The 12,514-nt window shown below is 39.9% G+C and overlaps 1 protein-coding gene across 4 annotated transcripts; it reads right to left on the reverse strand.

Annotated features, from left to right (window-relative positions):
* Positions 1-9,527: 9,527 nt before the first annotated feature.
* LOC144555813 (agamous-like MADS-box protein AGL61) lies at positions 9,528-11,537 on the reverse strand. Of its 4 annotated transcripts, none has more exons than XR_013512128.1 (2): positions 10,898-11,537; positions 9,528-10,349 (listed from the first exon to the last, which is right to left on the reverse strand). XR_013512128.1 is itself a non-coding variant. In XM_078304241.1 (2 exons), the coding sequence occupies exons 1-2, from the start codon at positions 10,988-10,990 to the stop codon at positions 9,753-9,755; spliced, it is 498 nt and encodes a 165-aa protein (XP_078160367.1). In that variant the 5' UTR covers positions 10,991-11,531; the 3' UTR covers positions 9,528-9,752. The 4 variants fall into 4 exon arrangements, 1 of the variants encoding a protein (XP_078160367.1); XR_013512127.1 differs by having other exon boundaries at positions 10,880-11,537; XM_078304241.1 differs by having other exon boundaries at positions 9,528-10,139; positions 10,880-11,531.
* Positions 11,538-12,514: the final 977 nt, after the last annotated feature.

A 12,514-nucleotide genomic window follows, 5' to 3' on the forward strand; every position in this document is an offset into this window, starting at 1 on the left:
GATTTTTTCTTAATATTTTCATTTGTGAAGTTTTAGTTTTTTTTTGTTGGTCTTTTTTTTTCGGTTTTTATAATATATGTATAATATATACATATATACATACATACATACATACATACATACATACATACATACATACATACATACATACACATACACATACACATACACATACATATATACATATACAGTTTTTTTATGATGTATTTATTATGATTGCAGTTTTTTTATGATGTATTTTGGACTGTAGCTCTTTATTATGATTGCAGTTTTATTTTATATTTCATGTTGGTTTTTATGTTTTTTCTGCTTTACATCGAAATGGTCTTCTGAAATTACAACGTATCTTTCACGACGTCGGAATAATAAGTTCACAAATACAATTAAAGTTCAACGATACAACTGAAGTTCACAAATATTCATAACTTAGTTCACCTAAGCAAAATAATAAGTTCATCTTTCACGACGTCGGAATAGACCCAATAGACGAGAAGATTTTCTGGTGTCAGCTGCAGGAGCAGCAGTACTTGTAGACCCTTGGCTACTAGATGATTGGGTCGCAAGAGGTGGTTGTGTTCTACCAGTTGCTTCAGCAACAACTCTCGCATTTTCTCTTTCATTGTGTTCGTTTATGGCATCTGAACATAACAACAGAATTCAATTATTAATATAATAAAATCATAAATTAATTCCGAAAAATGCTACATACCTGCCCTGCGCCTGTCAGAAACGGAACGGCGAGCCTGATTTCCCGATGGCCTCCTACCACCCATCTCGTCCATGGTCATTATAGCACGTTTGTGTCTCCTCCTCCCCTTCCTTATCCATCCTTCTGAAGGGAGTATTCTATCACCGACATACGCAGGCCACTCATGCTGGTTAGGATAAGAATGGAAAGATCCACCCCAAGTAGAAGCAAGGTAATCGGTACGATACATGTCAGCGACATAGTGATCCTCGCAGAAGTTTCTCACTCGGCATACCGCCATCACGTGACTACAAGGTATTTGTGTTAGTTGGGGTCCTTGGCATGTACAGGTCACCTCTCTTGCCTCTCGGAATTGCACTACGTACTTGAAAGCCCTCTTCACAAACTCCATAGTGCCATCTGGTCTACGGCTGGAAGGAACGTACTCATTTGGATTGTGCACTTCGAATTCTGTACCATCATTACCCACCGGGATCACGGTCATAGTTGCACCTTTGTTCCTGTGTTTTCTTAGTTTCTCCTCCACCCTTGTTGAAAATGACTGGTTCATCCTTATTAATTTTGCTGCCTTAGCACGCCGTTCCTGAAACCAGGTATTTAACTTGTAGAAAGTATCTTCTACAACTGCAGCCACAGGCAACGTCCGGCTCTCCTTGAAGACTGCATTCAGCGATTCAGAACCGTTGGTGGTCATAATTCCCCAACGGTAACCTCCATCACGTGCTTGATATATTTTCTCGTATGCTGGTGGCTCTTGGACATCTCTGGGATTATTTTTGCCCACCTTCATTAAGTAGAGATTTGCTTTCGGCATATACTACATATAAATAAGGAAATAAAATAATATAAGTAAACAATTAAAATAAAAATATGTCCACGAAGTACAATAAGACATGTAAACAATTAACAAACACATACCTTTGCAAATTCTCTACTCATCTCTTCCACCCTTCTCGGCTTCTTCTTTTTGCAATTACGTCTGAATGTTTCTAGGACCCATGTATCGTGTCCGGTTGCCTTGCTAAGGTTCTCCGCAACGTGTTGCATACACAACCTGTGCACACACTCGCCAGTATGTGTTGACCAACCGTATTCTTCCCGATCAAAAACATATTTTATTCCTTTGTGCTGGTCTGATATTACAGAGAAAAACTTTGTTGGCCCAATCACCCGTCTTCTTAAAAACTGCATAAAGAATCCCCAGTTCTCACCATCCTCTTTCTGAACAATTGCAAACGCCAAAGGCAACAGCTGGTTCTCAGCATCATATGCACATGCTATCAGTAGCCTCCTCTCGTAACGGCCAGACATGAAGCATGCATCAATGCTGATAACGGGTCTGATGAATGGCACAGCTTGGATACAAGGACTAAAAGCCCATGCTATGCCCTTAAATTGTTGAACTCCCTCTATTAGTACTCCATTACTGTCATAAATGGGGCCATGCCACCGCTGAAATACAGTGCCAACATTTGTACTTGCCATGGCCTGGAGCAATGGTGCCAGATAGTTGTATGAATCCTTCCAACTACCGAATATTCTGCAAATCGCAAGTTCACGACCTCTCCACAACCTGTTATATTTTGGAATTACATGTATGTATTTGTGTCTGACGGCCATAGCCACCGCCTTGATGCTCATTGATGGGTCCAACTTAATGTCTGCCTCAATTGCATCGGCAATTAGTGATGCTGTCAGATTTGAATGGTCTGTCCTTGTGGACGCAGACTTGCATGTATGAGGTGATTCACACTTTTTAATTATCCATGCTTCCCCCGAACCCGCAGGGGTTGCATAAAGGCGAAACTCGCAACGAGGGGCATTTTTGCATATCACAACCAATCTTTTTGATTCCCTTTTTTGTAATATACATTCCCAGTTGCCGTGAACATGAGTCTCATGGATTTTCTTTACAAGTTCATCTATGTTGGTATAAAGTTGCCCTGGGGCAAGTTCACGATTGTATACAACACGAGAACCAAAGAAACTAATGTCAGCCTCTTCAAAAGCTGTGGTATCGTTGAATGTGGCGACAGGATGCCTATTCCCTCGACCCCTGATTGGGAATTTTTCTTCCCTGGACAAACCTGGTACATTTGCATCACCATCTGATAAGTCATCAGATTCCCAAATTCCTTGGTATTCATCTCCAATTTCCATTTCTCTTTCCGGTATGACATCAATAGCATCAACATCAATATTAGTATCATTTTGATTAACGGATAACTGTATTGGTACTGACTCTGGTATAGCTGGAAATGTAGGGATTATGGGTGCCTGTATGGGTGGTGGTGGTGGTGGTACAACTTCAGTAAACTCACGGGAGTTATGGTACCCCGGGTTGTCATAACAGGGACTGTGGTACCCCTGGTTGTCATGAGGGGAGTGGTGGTACCCCTGGTTGTCATGAGGGGAGTGGTGGTACCCCTGGCTGTCATAAGCCGAATTGTCATAACCTGAAGGTCCAGCAGGGGGAGCCCTAGAAGGTCCAGCCCCAGCCGCACTAAAAGGTCTAGCCCCGGCATGGGGAACCCTCCTGGAATATAAGTCTATCATCGCGACCCCCCTAGACTCAAATTGTTGGTACACAGCCTTCCACAACTCCTCATCTGTTATAGGAAAACTCACAAAGTAAGGTTTACCCGCCCCAGCCCGTTGTGTGTCAATTCGGGTAGCCAATTCTAAGTCATACCGGTTGGGGTTTACACCAGTCTTTTCGTATGCTAGTTGCTTAAGTTCAATAAATGTGGTTCTTTCATTAACCTGCAAGCCGAATGATGCATCTTTCGAGTAATACACGCCCTCTACACCCTTAGTTAGCTTACCGCCCACGTACAGTGCAACCAACATTTTTTCCTTAACAAACTACATTTAAAAAAAAAATTCATAAGAATTACAGTATAATAGATTCATTATTTTTTGCAATTTAAAAGTTAATTATAATATTAATTAAAGACTAATTTATAGTATTTACATACTGCGGGTATAATAATTATTAATTAAAAATTAAACAGAAAATAATTAAATAAAAAATAAAATACCTGTAGCAATCGCCTCTAAATCGCCTAAAATCGCTTCAAAATCGCCAAAATCGCTCTCTCTTTCTTCTCTGTGGTTTAACAAATGAGACTGTGTGCTGGAGAGAGAGAGAAAGCGTGCTTATAAGACAGCTAGCGGACCGCCAGGGATACTGGCGGTTTGGTCCCTAGTGGACCGCCCAAGCTGTCAGAACTTGAAATTTAAAATTTTAATAAAGGCCAAGTCCTTAATTTTTTGACAAATACCCCAAATACCCTAAACAAAAAAAACTAAAACTTCACAAATGAAAATATTAAGAAAAAATCAGATCTAAAAAAAAAAAAAAAAAAAAAAAAAATTGTGGACCGCCAGGGATCGAGGCGGTCCGCTATAGAAGTGGACCGCCAGCAACCCTGGCGGTTTGGTTATATTTGAAAAAAAATCAGATTTTGAGGTTATTTTTGTAAAAAATTTTTTTTTTTGGGTTATTAATAAAAATGGCCGCGTTAAATCTGCCTTGTTTATATCGTTGCTACTCAACCTTGTTATTAATCACTGTAATAAACAATCTGATAATTTAATTTTTAATTGATTTTTTTGGCGATTGGATAACAAAGTTACGAGCAAAAACCTTGTTATTAAATAATAAAATGCACTGTTATGTAATTGTTTAATCCATTTTATATAATCCTATATTAATAATAATTAATAATAGTTGCATTAATATCAAGTATTTTAGAACCCAAAAAAAAATTCTCACAATAACTTTTACTATACAATTTTTTTTTTTGATGGTTAACCGGCAAGTGCCGAGTTAACAAATATATTATAAGAAAAGTTTTTTACAGGGTCATTCGAAATTGCCCTATATGTCAAATTAAATTCGGCCATGAGGCCTCTCCAAAAGGTCCTTGCATAAGGACATGCCCAAAGCATGTGCTCCGTGGTTTCGACATCCGTAGAGTCGCACAACATACACCCATGGGATACGTTGCATCCCCTTTTAATCAGTACTTCCTGCGTCAGCAGACTGTTCTGTGTTACCAACCATACGAAGATTCGTACCTTAGTTGGTACTTTGAGTTTCCACAATGCTTTGTAGTATAGACATGTGGTTCCTCTGTTGTGCATGACTCTGTATGCTGTGGCGCATGTGTAGTTTCCTTCCCTCGTCCATCTCCACCTTTTCCCTCCATTTGGCGGTTCTGGTTCAGTCGATACCTGATAGAAGTTCCGGTTTCTTTCCAAATCCTTTATGAAAAACGATTTGCTTGTTGAATCCCAGATTTCATCCGCCATCCCATAAATCTTCTGCACGGTTTGCGTCCATTGGCTGGCCGGTGTATTATCAAGTTTCCAAAGCCATTTAGTGAGAAGTGCTTCATTCTGTATGGCTAGGTCTATAATTCCCATACCTCCATTTTTTGCTAATGTACATACCGTCTCCCAGTTGACTAGGCAATTAATTCCTCGACATGTTTTGTTTCCTTTCCATAGAAAGTCTCTTCTCATTTAATCCAAATGCTTCAACACCCCTTTGGGAATGGTAAGCGCTTGCATGTAATGTAATGGCATGGCGGACATGACTGATTTAACCAGTGTCACCCTTCCTCCATAAGAGAGAATGTTGGACTTCCATCCTTCCATTCGGTTCTGCACCGCATCGATCATAGGTTGCAGCTCTACTTTCCTCGGCTTCTTGGTTGTAAGGGGTAGGCCCAGATATTTCATCGGGAGTTGGGATGGTTGACAACCCAGAATATTCTGAATAACTTGGGTTTGGTGTGGCAGGAGCGCGATTGGAACAAAGTTGCTTTTGGTTTTGTTTATTTTGAGGCCTGAGAGCTCCTCATACACAGATAGGATCCTGGCTATGATTTTCAGGGTGGTTGGGTGCGCCTCGCAGATAATGACAGTGTCATCTGCAAATTGGATTGGTTGTGGGGTCATAAATGTCGGGTTCGGCATCAGGGTTGAGGCTGTTTGGATAAAACCAGTGTTATCAGAACCGGATCGGACCGGTCGGTTCAACCGAAATAACCCAGAACCGGTCACCTGTCCGGTTTGGTTCTCATAAAGGACCGCGTCTGCTATTAAACCGGTGAAAATCGATTAAACCGGGCGAGTTTCATTAAAAAACCAACGATCAGACCAACCAAAAAAACGGTTCAAAATCGATTCAATTTTTTGAGACCTTTCTTTCTTGCGTGACCTGAACGAACCCTTCCTGACCTCTCATACAACTCTTAGCCTCCGACCACCACCGACCTCAACCCTCTCTTTCCTAACATCTGCTGTTAATCCTACCAGGCTACCACCATGACCTCAGCCCTCTTCATCTCGACCTCTCTAACTGCTCCTACCACCACCCGTCTCAACCTTCCTGGCAAAAGGATGCTAAATCGCTAATGCCTTACTCTAGGTATTGATACCTCGCATATTTAGCCTATATTTGACTTGATTTCGTACCAAATTCACGTTCTAAATTGTCAAAATCATGTGCATTTCATTGATATATCTTTAGAATTTGGTACTGCTGAGAGTTTGTTTGTTTTCTGCAGGATTGGAGCAAAATAAACAAAGAAATGGTGTTTTTGGACTTTCTGGTACGGCCCTTACCAGGCTTGGTACGGCCCTTACCAGACTTAGCCGATTCAGCCCATCTCCCATCTTGTACGGCCTGGCCGTACCACCTTGGTACGGGCCGTACATAGATGCCGCCTGACAGAATTCAAATCTAGGCAGAGGCTATTTAAAGCGAGGGATCTCTCCATTTTCGGGGATTCCATTCCATTCCAGATTGAGAGCTCAGAGAAAGAGAGAAAGAGAGCAAAGGAGCAAGGAGAGAAGAAGAAGGAAGAAGAAGAGGCGAAAATCGACGGATCAACCTCTTCTCCACATCCGATCTTCGATCTAGTTCTATCATGACTCTCTTTATCTCTTTATTTGTATTTCTGGACAGATCCATGACTTGTGAGTAGTAGATCATTGTTTCTAGGGTTTGTAGATGGATTTTCTTGATTTGTGTTGCTTTTCTTGATTTGGATCTTGTATGAACTCTTTTGATTGAATTGATTGTGAATTTGCTTGTCTTGATTGCTTTGTCTTTCTGTGATTGCATATGGTGTGCCTATAGTGGTAGATCAACCCTAACAAGGTCATGTGACCATTGCCTTCTCTCAACCAAATCAATCCCTTTAGGTAGACTTGTTCGAATTGAAGCCGAAAGGTTGAATTCTCTCCTAATTGACAGATTAGAGGATACCTTAGATCTCCAATCAATCAACTAGAGGATCTGGACCAAAACACGAGAGTTGAGGTTTAGAAACCCTAGAAGGTGAAGAATTGACTCCAAAACCTAGATCTTGAGCCAACAAACAGGAGTTGAGGTTTAGGAACCTTAGGTATGGTCAATTGAACCTTTCTGAAGAGTTTAATACGAGGCACCAGCAAGAAATGCATCAACTCGAACTTGTAAGCTCTGTACTGGTACATCAGTACGGGTCTTACAAGAGTGGTGCGGCCTACCCGTACCAAGCCCCACTCGGCTTGGTCGGACCAGGTTGGTGCGGCCTAGCCGTACCAACTTGGTAAGACCCGTACCACTAGAGGCAAATCAGAGATGAAGTCTGAAACCCTTGAAACATCTTTTATCCCAAATCAAAACACAGTTTATACTTTTCCTTGCACATTTACTATTCTATTGCATTGTTTGATTGCTTGAGTTGATTCTTTAGGAAAATTAAGTACCAAAACTCCATTTTTCTCACTTCTAGTCTTTAGTCGAGATAAGTAAATACCTAGATAAAGGAACCGTCCCTGTGGATCGATACCCGATTATACTCCTCGATAGGGTTATGCACTTGCAACCCTAATCGGAAGGTGTAACCGCGGTTTTAAAAGGTACGCTCCCAAGCGTACCGAAACTTGCGTTGCGCTTTCACGCGAACAGGTATCAATGGTTGTAAAACGGCCGATTGGGAATAGTGCAGTGTTGTTCGATTGGATACGGTGCTCCTTCTGTGAAGAGATGAGGGAGGAGGAAGGATGAGAGTTTGATGTCCTTTCAAGGTAAGAACTGTGCTGAATTTGGAGAATTTTAAGGGCGATGCAGACTGTTAGATGGAATTAGAGTTGAGATTTGAGTCAAAGATAATTTTTCTTTCCAAAAAAATTGAACTTTAGTAATCAGTTTTACTGGTACGCAGAGAATACTGATAAGAATCAGGGAGTATGTGCGTTTCATTTCTTTTCCTTTCATTCTTTAATTGAGTTCCTTTTAGCCTAATCGAGAATAAATTGATAAGTATTAGTAAATTTCTTACATATGAGCTACAATAGTTCAAGCTTTTGATTATATTGAGTACATGGTTTGATTGATTCCACCGAATAAAATAAACCATTTGTGCAAATTAGGATAATGTTTGCCATGATTAAGCATGATCTTTTTGGTTATAGTTGAAAATTGTAAATTAAATGATGTATTATTTACACAAATGAAAGTCGATGTATGTTAGATACAATAATAATATGTTTGTGCCTTGTACAGTTGTACACAAGTCAGTTTTCCAGTCTCTTACATGCTATTTTTTGTTTTACCTTTCTTCCATGTCAGTTACAAAAATTCGATAAGTGCTACTTTGCCTTTGTTAGATTTAGACACAAAAATAAATAATCAGTTAGACTTTTGATTATAAACTATAATTGTTTTAAAAAAAACAGCGGTTGAACCAGTTGACCCGGCGGTTTGACCAGTGAACCATTGACCCGGAGCTTTACCGAGTCGAGGTCCGGTCCGGTTCTGATAACATTGGATAAAACGGGTCAGAGAGTTTGCCACAATGATGAAAATCATGGGAGATAGTGGATCTCCCTGCGGTACCCCCCCTTTGATGACTAAAGTAGGGTGTCAGGCTGCCATTGACCTTAATTGCAGACGATCCTGATTGCCAAATGTGTAGTACCGATGCTATCCATTTCGGGGGGAAGCCTCTCTCAATCAGTAGGTTAACTGTGAAACACCAATCTACCGTGTCGAATGCTTTCTCAAAGTCCACTTTGTACAAGACGGCTGGTACTTTCTCACTGGTATAGAAGTTTAAAAATTAACTTTTACTATACAATTGAACATCTATTTCAGTTTCACAATAAAATTTTTAAAACCATTCCAGTATATTCAGAAATATGGATTCTCACGGATTAATTTGTGAGTTTTTGTACTCGTAAAATCTCATCCCGTATAATTTCATGTCGTAAATAGTAGTGTTCAGTCTAAATTAAGGACCGATAAAGTCATTTTAATTCCTTCTGGATCCATAATTAGATCACAGTGAGTTGTCCCAACAATTAAAAATCCGGTAAAATCATAGAAATCGCTACTGTAAAAAAAAGAAAATCATGTAATGTTGTATGGTTCTTCACTAATTCATGCAATTGTTATAAATTAGGGAACATCTAGTTAAAGTGGGATTAGTACTGATGTAATTCTTTCTTTATTAATTATGACATGGTTAATTACTATCTGAAGTAGCAAGGACCAACAATTTGTCCGAAATGGTTCCCTCTCGGATACGATAAGCCTTGCTGCACCTGATTATCATACATTTTTTTAAATTCAGGTTAAAAGAAAGATACACTAGTAGTTGGAGATTTCAAAAAGTTACTGGTAAGGATATAAGATATGACCAAGTCGTGTTTGATGAATTGAGTCGCCTCATCTGCACCCAATTAATTCAGACAAAACTTTTTGTTTATAGAAATTAACAAAAAATAATATAGGATATTATAATAGGTTCGTTGCAGCAAAATTGTTTTGACTATAGTACAATAATTAATTTTAATTAAAACTTGATCTTTAATTAAAGTCTGATGCCAAAAATTGAGTTCACCACACCACTTTTTTTTCAGAAGTCTGATGCCAAAAATTATTCTTAAAAACAGAATAGAATGTTCCAAAATTAAAATATTCCAGACTTTGAGACAGCCCCTGGCATGCAGTCCCTATTGAGACGGTCCCGTGACAGCTCTAACTTGCTAGGGCTTGCTCCGACCGTTTCTTGAGTGCCTCCAACTCAGCTAACTCCATCTTTGACACATCAGTAGACATGATGTACTGATCTTTGACAATTTCTTCAAGGGCCTCATTCTTTTTCTTTGCTGCTTCGAGTCTGGTAGTAAGCTCTGACACCTGTTGACTCAAATTATCTGTCTGAGAATTGGAAATCGACACCACGTTCTGATCTAAGAGGTCCTTAGTAAACATAGAATTAAGGATGTTGCTGTTGGAAGGGTAGGCACAACTATACAACTTTCCGGCATGTGAGAAAGCAGCGACTTTGACATGGACCCTGCATAGAACATAGAGTTTGTAGGCCTTGCTGAATAGGGTCGACCGGTGTCTGGAGAAACACACCTACAATAAAGCTCCGGTGATATCTGTTTCACAATTTATTTTTTTATGAAAATCCTCACGCCACACTAGCAATTGATCAGATTCACTGTCCATGTTTTTGTACCAGTGATATCTGTTTCAACAAGCACCAATTGGTTACAAATACCGACTGATCATTACCAGTGCCAACTAATATGTACCAGTATCGAGTAACAACAGAATAGCCTTAGACTGAAATGAAAAAATGCAACCACTTTAAGATTGTAGAACCAATTTATGTAATCACACTTACAAAAATGCAACTGTTTAAGATTGAAGAACCAATTGGAGCGATTACTGACACAAGAACACTTGATATCAAACTTTATAGAAGAATATACACACAAAAAAACTTTACAAAAATGGCACATATTCTTTCACTTGCTGGAATCGTGAGAGAACGTAGCATTTTTTGTGCCTAATTTAAGTGAAAGGTGCTTTTTTATAACTTGTGCAGTAAAAAAAAGAAAATAAAACAAAGCTCAACCATAAGAAAATAATTTGATACCAAATTATCTTATAAATAAACCAATTACCACATCTAGCCTTAGGCGGCTCATGCATTTGATACCAGAAGAATAATTTTCTATCAAGGGCTGTATCTTCACCTGTGCCATGCAAATTATTTGGAGGTTTAATTTCTCTTAACCTGAACTGCATGGTTTGAGCCACTGGAAGACTCATTGGTACAAAAGACCAAATCAGTGTCAAAATTAACATACCAATTGATCAGTAAATACCAATCGACAACCCCAGCCCTCCTTTGCAGCCCATGCACGTTGCTGGTCAGCACATCTGTCAAAAGGGCAGAAAGTTACAGGATGAAATTTCATTACCAGGACATTGTAGCAGAGATGTGCAAAATTTTAAAAATTGAACGAAAAGCATCAAAGTGGAGGCCAATTTCTACCATATGAACAATTTTTATCAAAGCATCGGTAAAAAATATCAAATAAATGTAAAAATTCAGAAATGAAAAATCAATTTCAACAAAGGTAGTAGCTTGAGTGAGAAAGAAATGATAACCCTTCATGGGGACAAACGTCAGCTTGTAACTAATTTCTTAATTGAATCATACTCAATAAGATAGAATGCTAAAATAAAAGGTCAATTAAACCAATTCGAATTAGAAAAGAGAAAATCCCTTTCAGCCTTGTTCAAACACGAAGCTAAAGAAGACGGAGGTGAACCACACTTTCAATGAGCACCAAAGGTGCAACTGGGAGAACCAGAAGTGGCGCGGCTGGGAGAGCGGGAAGCAACGTGGCTGGGAGAGCGAGATGGAGAGGAGAAACACGAGACGGGGAAGGACAGAACGAAAGAGAGAGAGAGAGAGTCAGAAGGAAAAGGAGCTAACGGGGAGCCTTTTCAATTTTCCGTTTCATCAAGCGGCTCATCATAGCGTGGATCCAAAAGCAAAAGCAGATCGAATGGTTAAATCTACGTGGTTAAAATTTTCCTGCTCAGAAGAGGGGAAGAATGCCTAAGGGCCTTTCACACTCAAAAAAAAGAAGAAGAAGAGGGAAAGATGTCTTCATTAAGGCTGTGTTCCAGAATGCGGAAGGTAACGCCTCATTAAAGAAAAGGGAAGGAAGGACGACGGAGGTAGTCAACTCTTTTAACAGTGTTTTTTACACCCAAATCGGAGGTACAAATTTAGCCAAAACAGAGCAGGGCAGTCTTCTCTCTTTCCCTTTGCACAGTACCGCCTACTCTCCGCTACCTCTTCAATTCTCTTCTACTGGAGCAGGGGAGGACCGTTGATCAGATACGTTCTGGTGATCTCTTCTCTTCCGCACAGTGTTTTCCTCCTCCCTTCCCTCCGCGTACCTTCAATTGGAGCACGCCCTAAAGGAAAAGGAAAGGGAGCGGAGGGGAAGAGCGATTAGACCATAATCAGTTCAGACTCCATCACTTGCTCCAGAAGCGGGGAAGCGAAGAGGTAGTGGAGGGGAGTAGAGGGGAATTGCCACTGTTCGGATATGATGACGTTGTGTATTTCGCTGAGATTTGTTACTCTCAAATCGGGATGGACGAAGCACTGTTCGGAGGTGAGCGACGCGCTGATCACCTTCTTCTCTGTTCCTTTCCCTTTCTCTTCGCGTACTGTTTTTGAAGCACAGTCTAAGATGGCAGGAGATTTGATTCCATTATTAGCGCGCAATGATAGGTGATAACTGAAAAAAAAAATGGTAATTATGAGAAGTAATAAAATATTTATCATCGAAAAGCTATAATTACTATTTTGTTCTTTACAGTTTAGTTTGAACCGGTGTTATTAAAATCGGACTGGACCACCGGTTAAACTAAAAATAACCGGACCCAGTAACTAGTACTCCGGTTTTATTACGACAAAA

Source organism: Carex rostrata, chromosome 6, assembly GCF_964058835.1.
Source record: "Carex rostrata chromosome 6, lpCarRost1.2, whole genome shotgun sequence".
Classification (NCBI taxonomy): Eukaryota; Viridiplantae; Streptophyta; class Magnoliopsida; order Poales; family Cyperaceae; genus Carex; species Carex rostrata.

Bases quoted from the DNA above. Each gene is read 5' to 3' on its own strand.
- LOC144555813 (XM_078304241.1), bottom strand. From the start codon at position 10,990: ATGAAATTTCATCCTGTAACTTTCTGCCCTTTTGACAGATGTGCTGAC. The intron at 10,140-10,879 runs GTATGTTAATTT...GCTTTATTGTAG, and splicing joins TGGTATTTACTGATCAATTG to GTGTGTTTCTCCAGACACCG.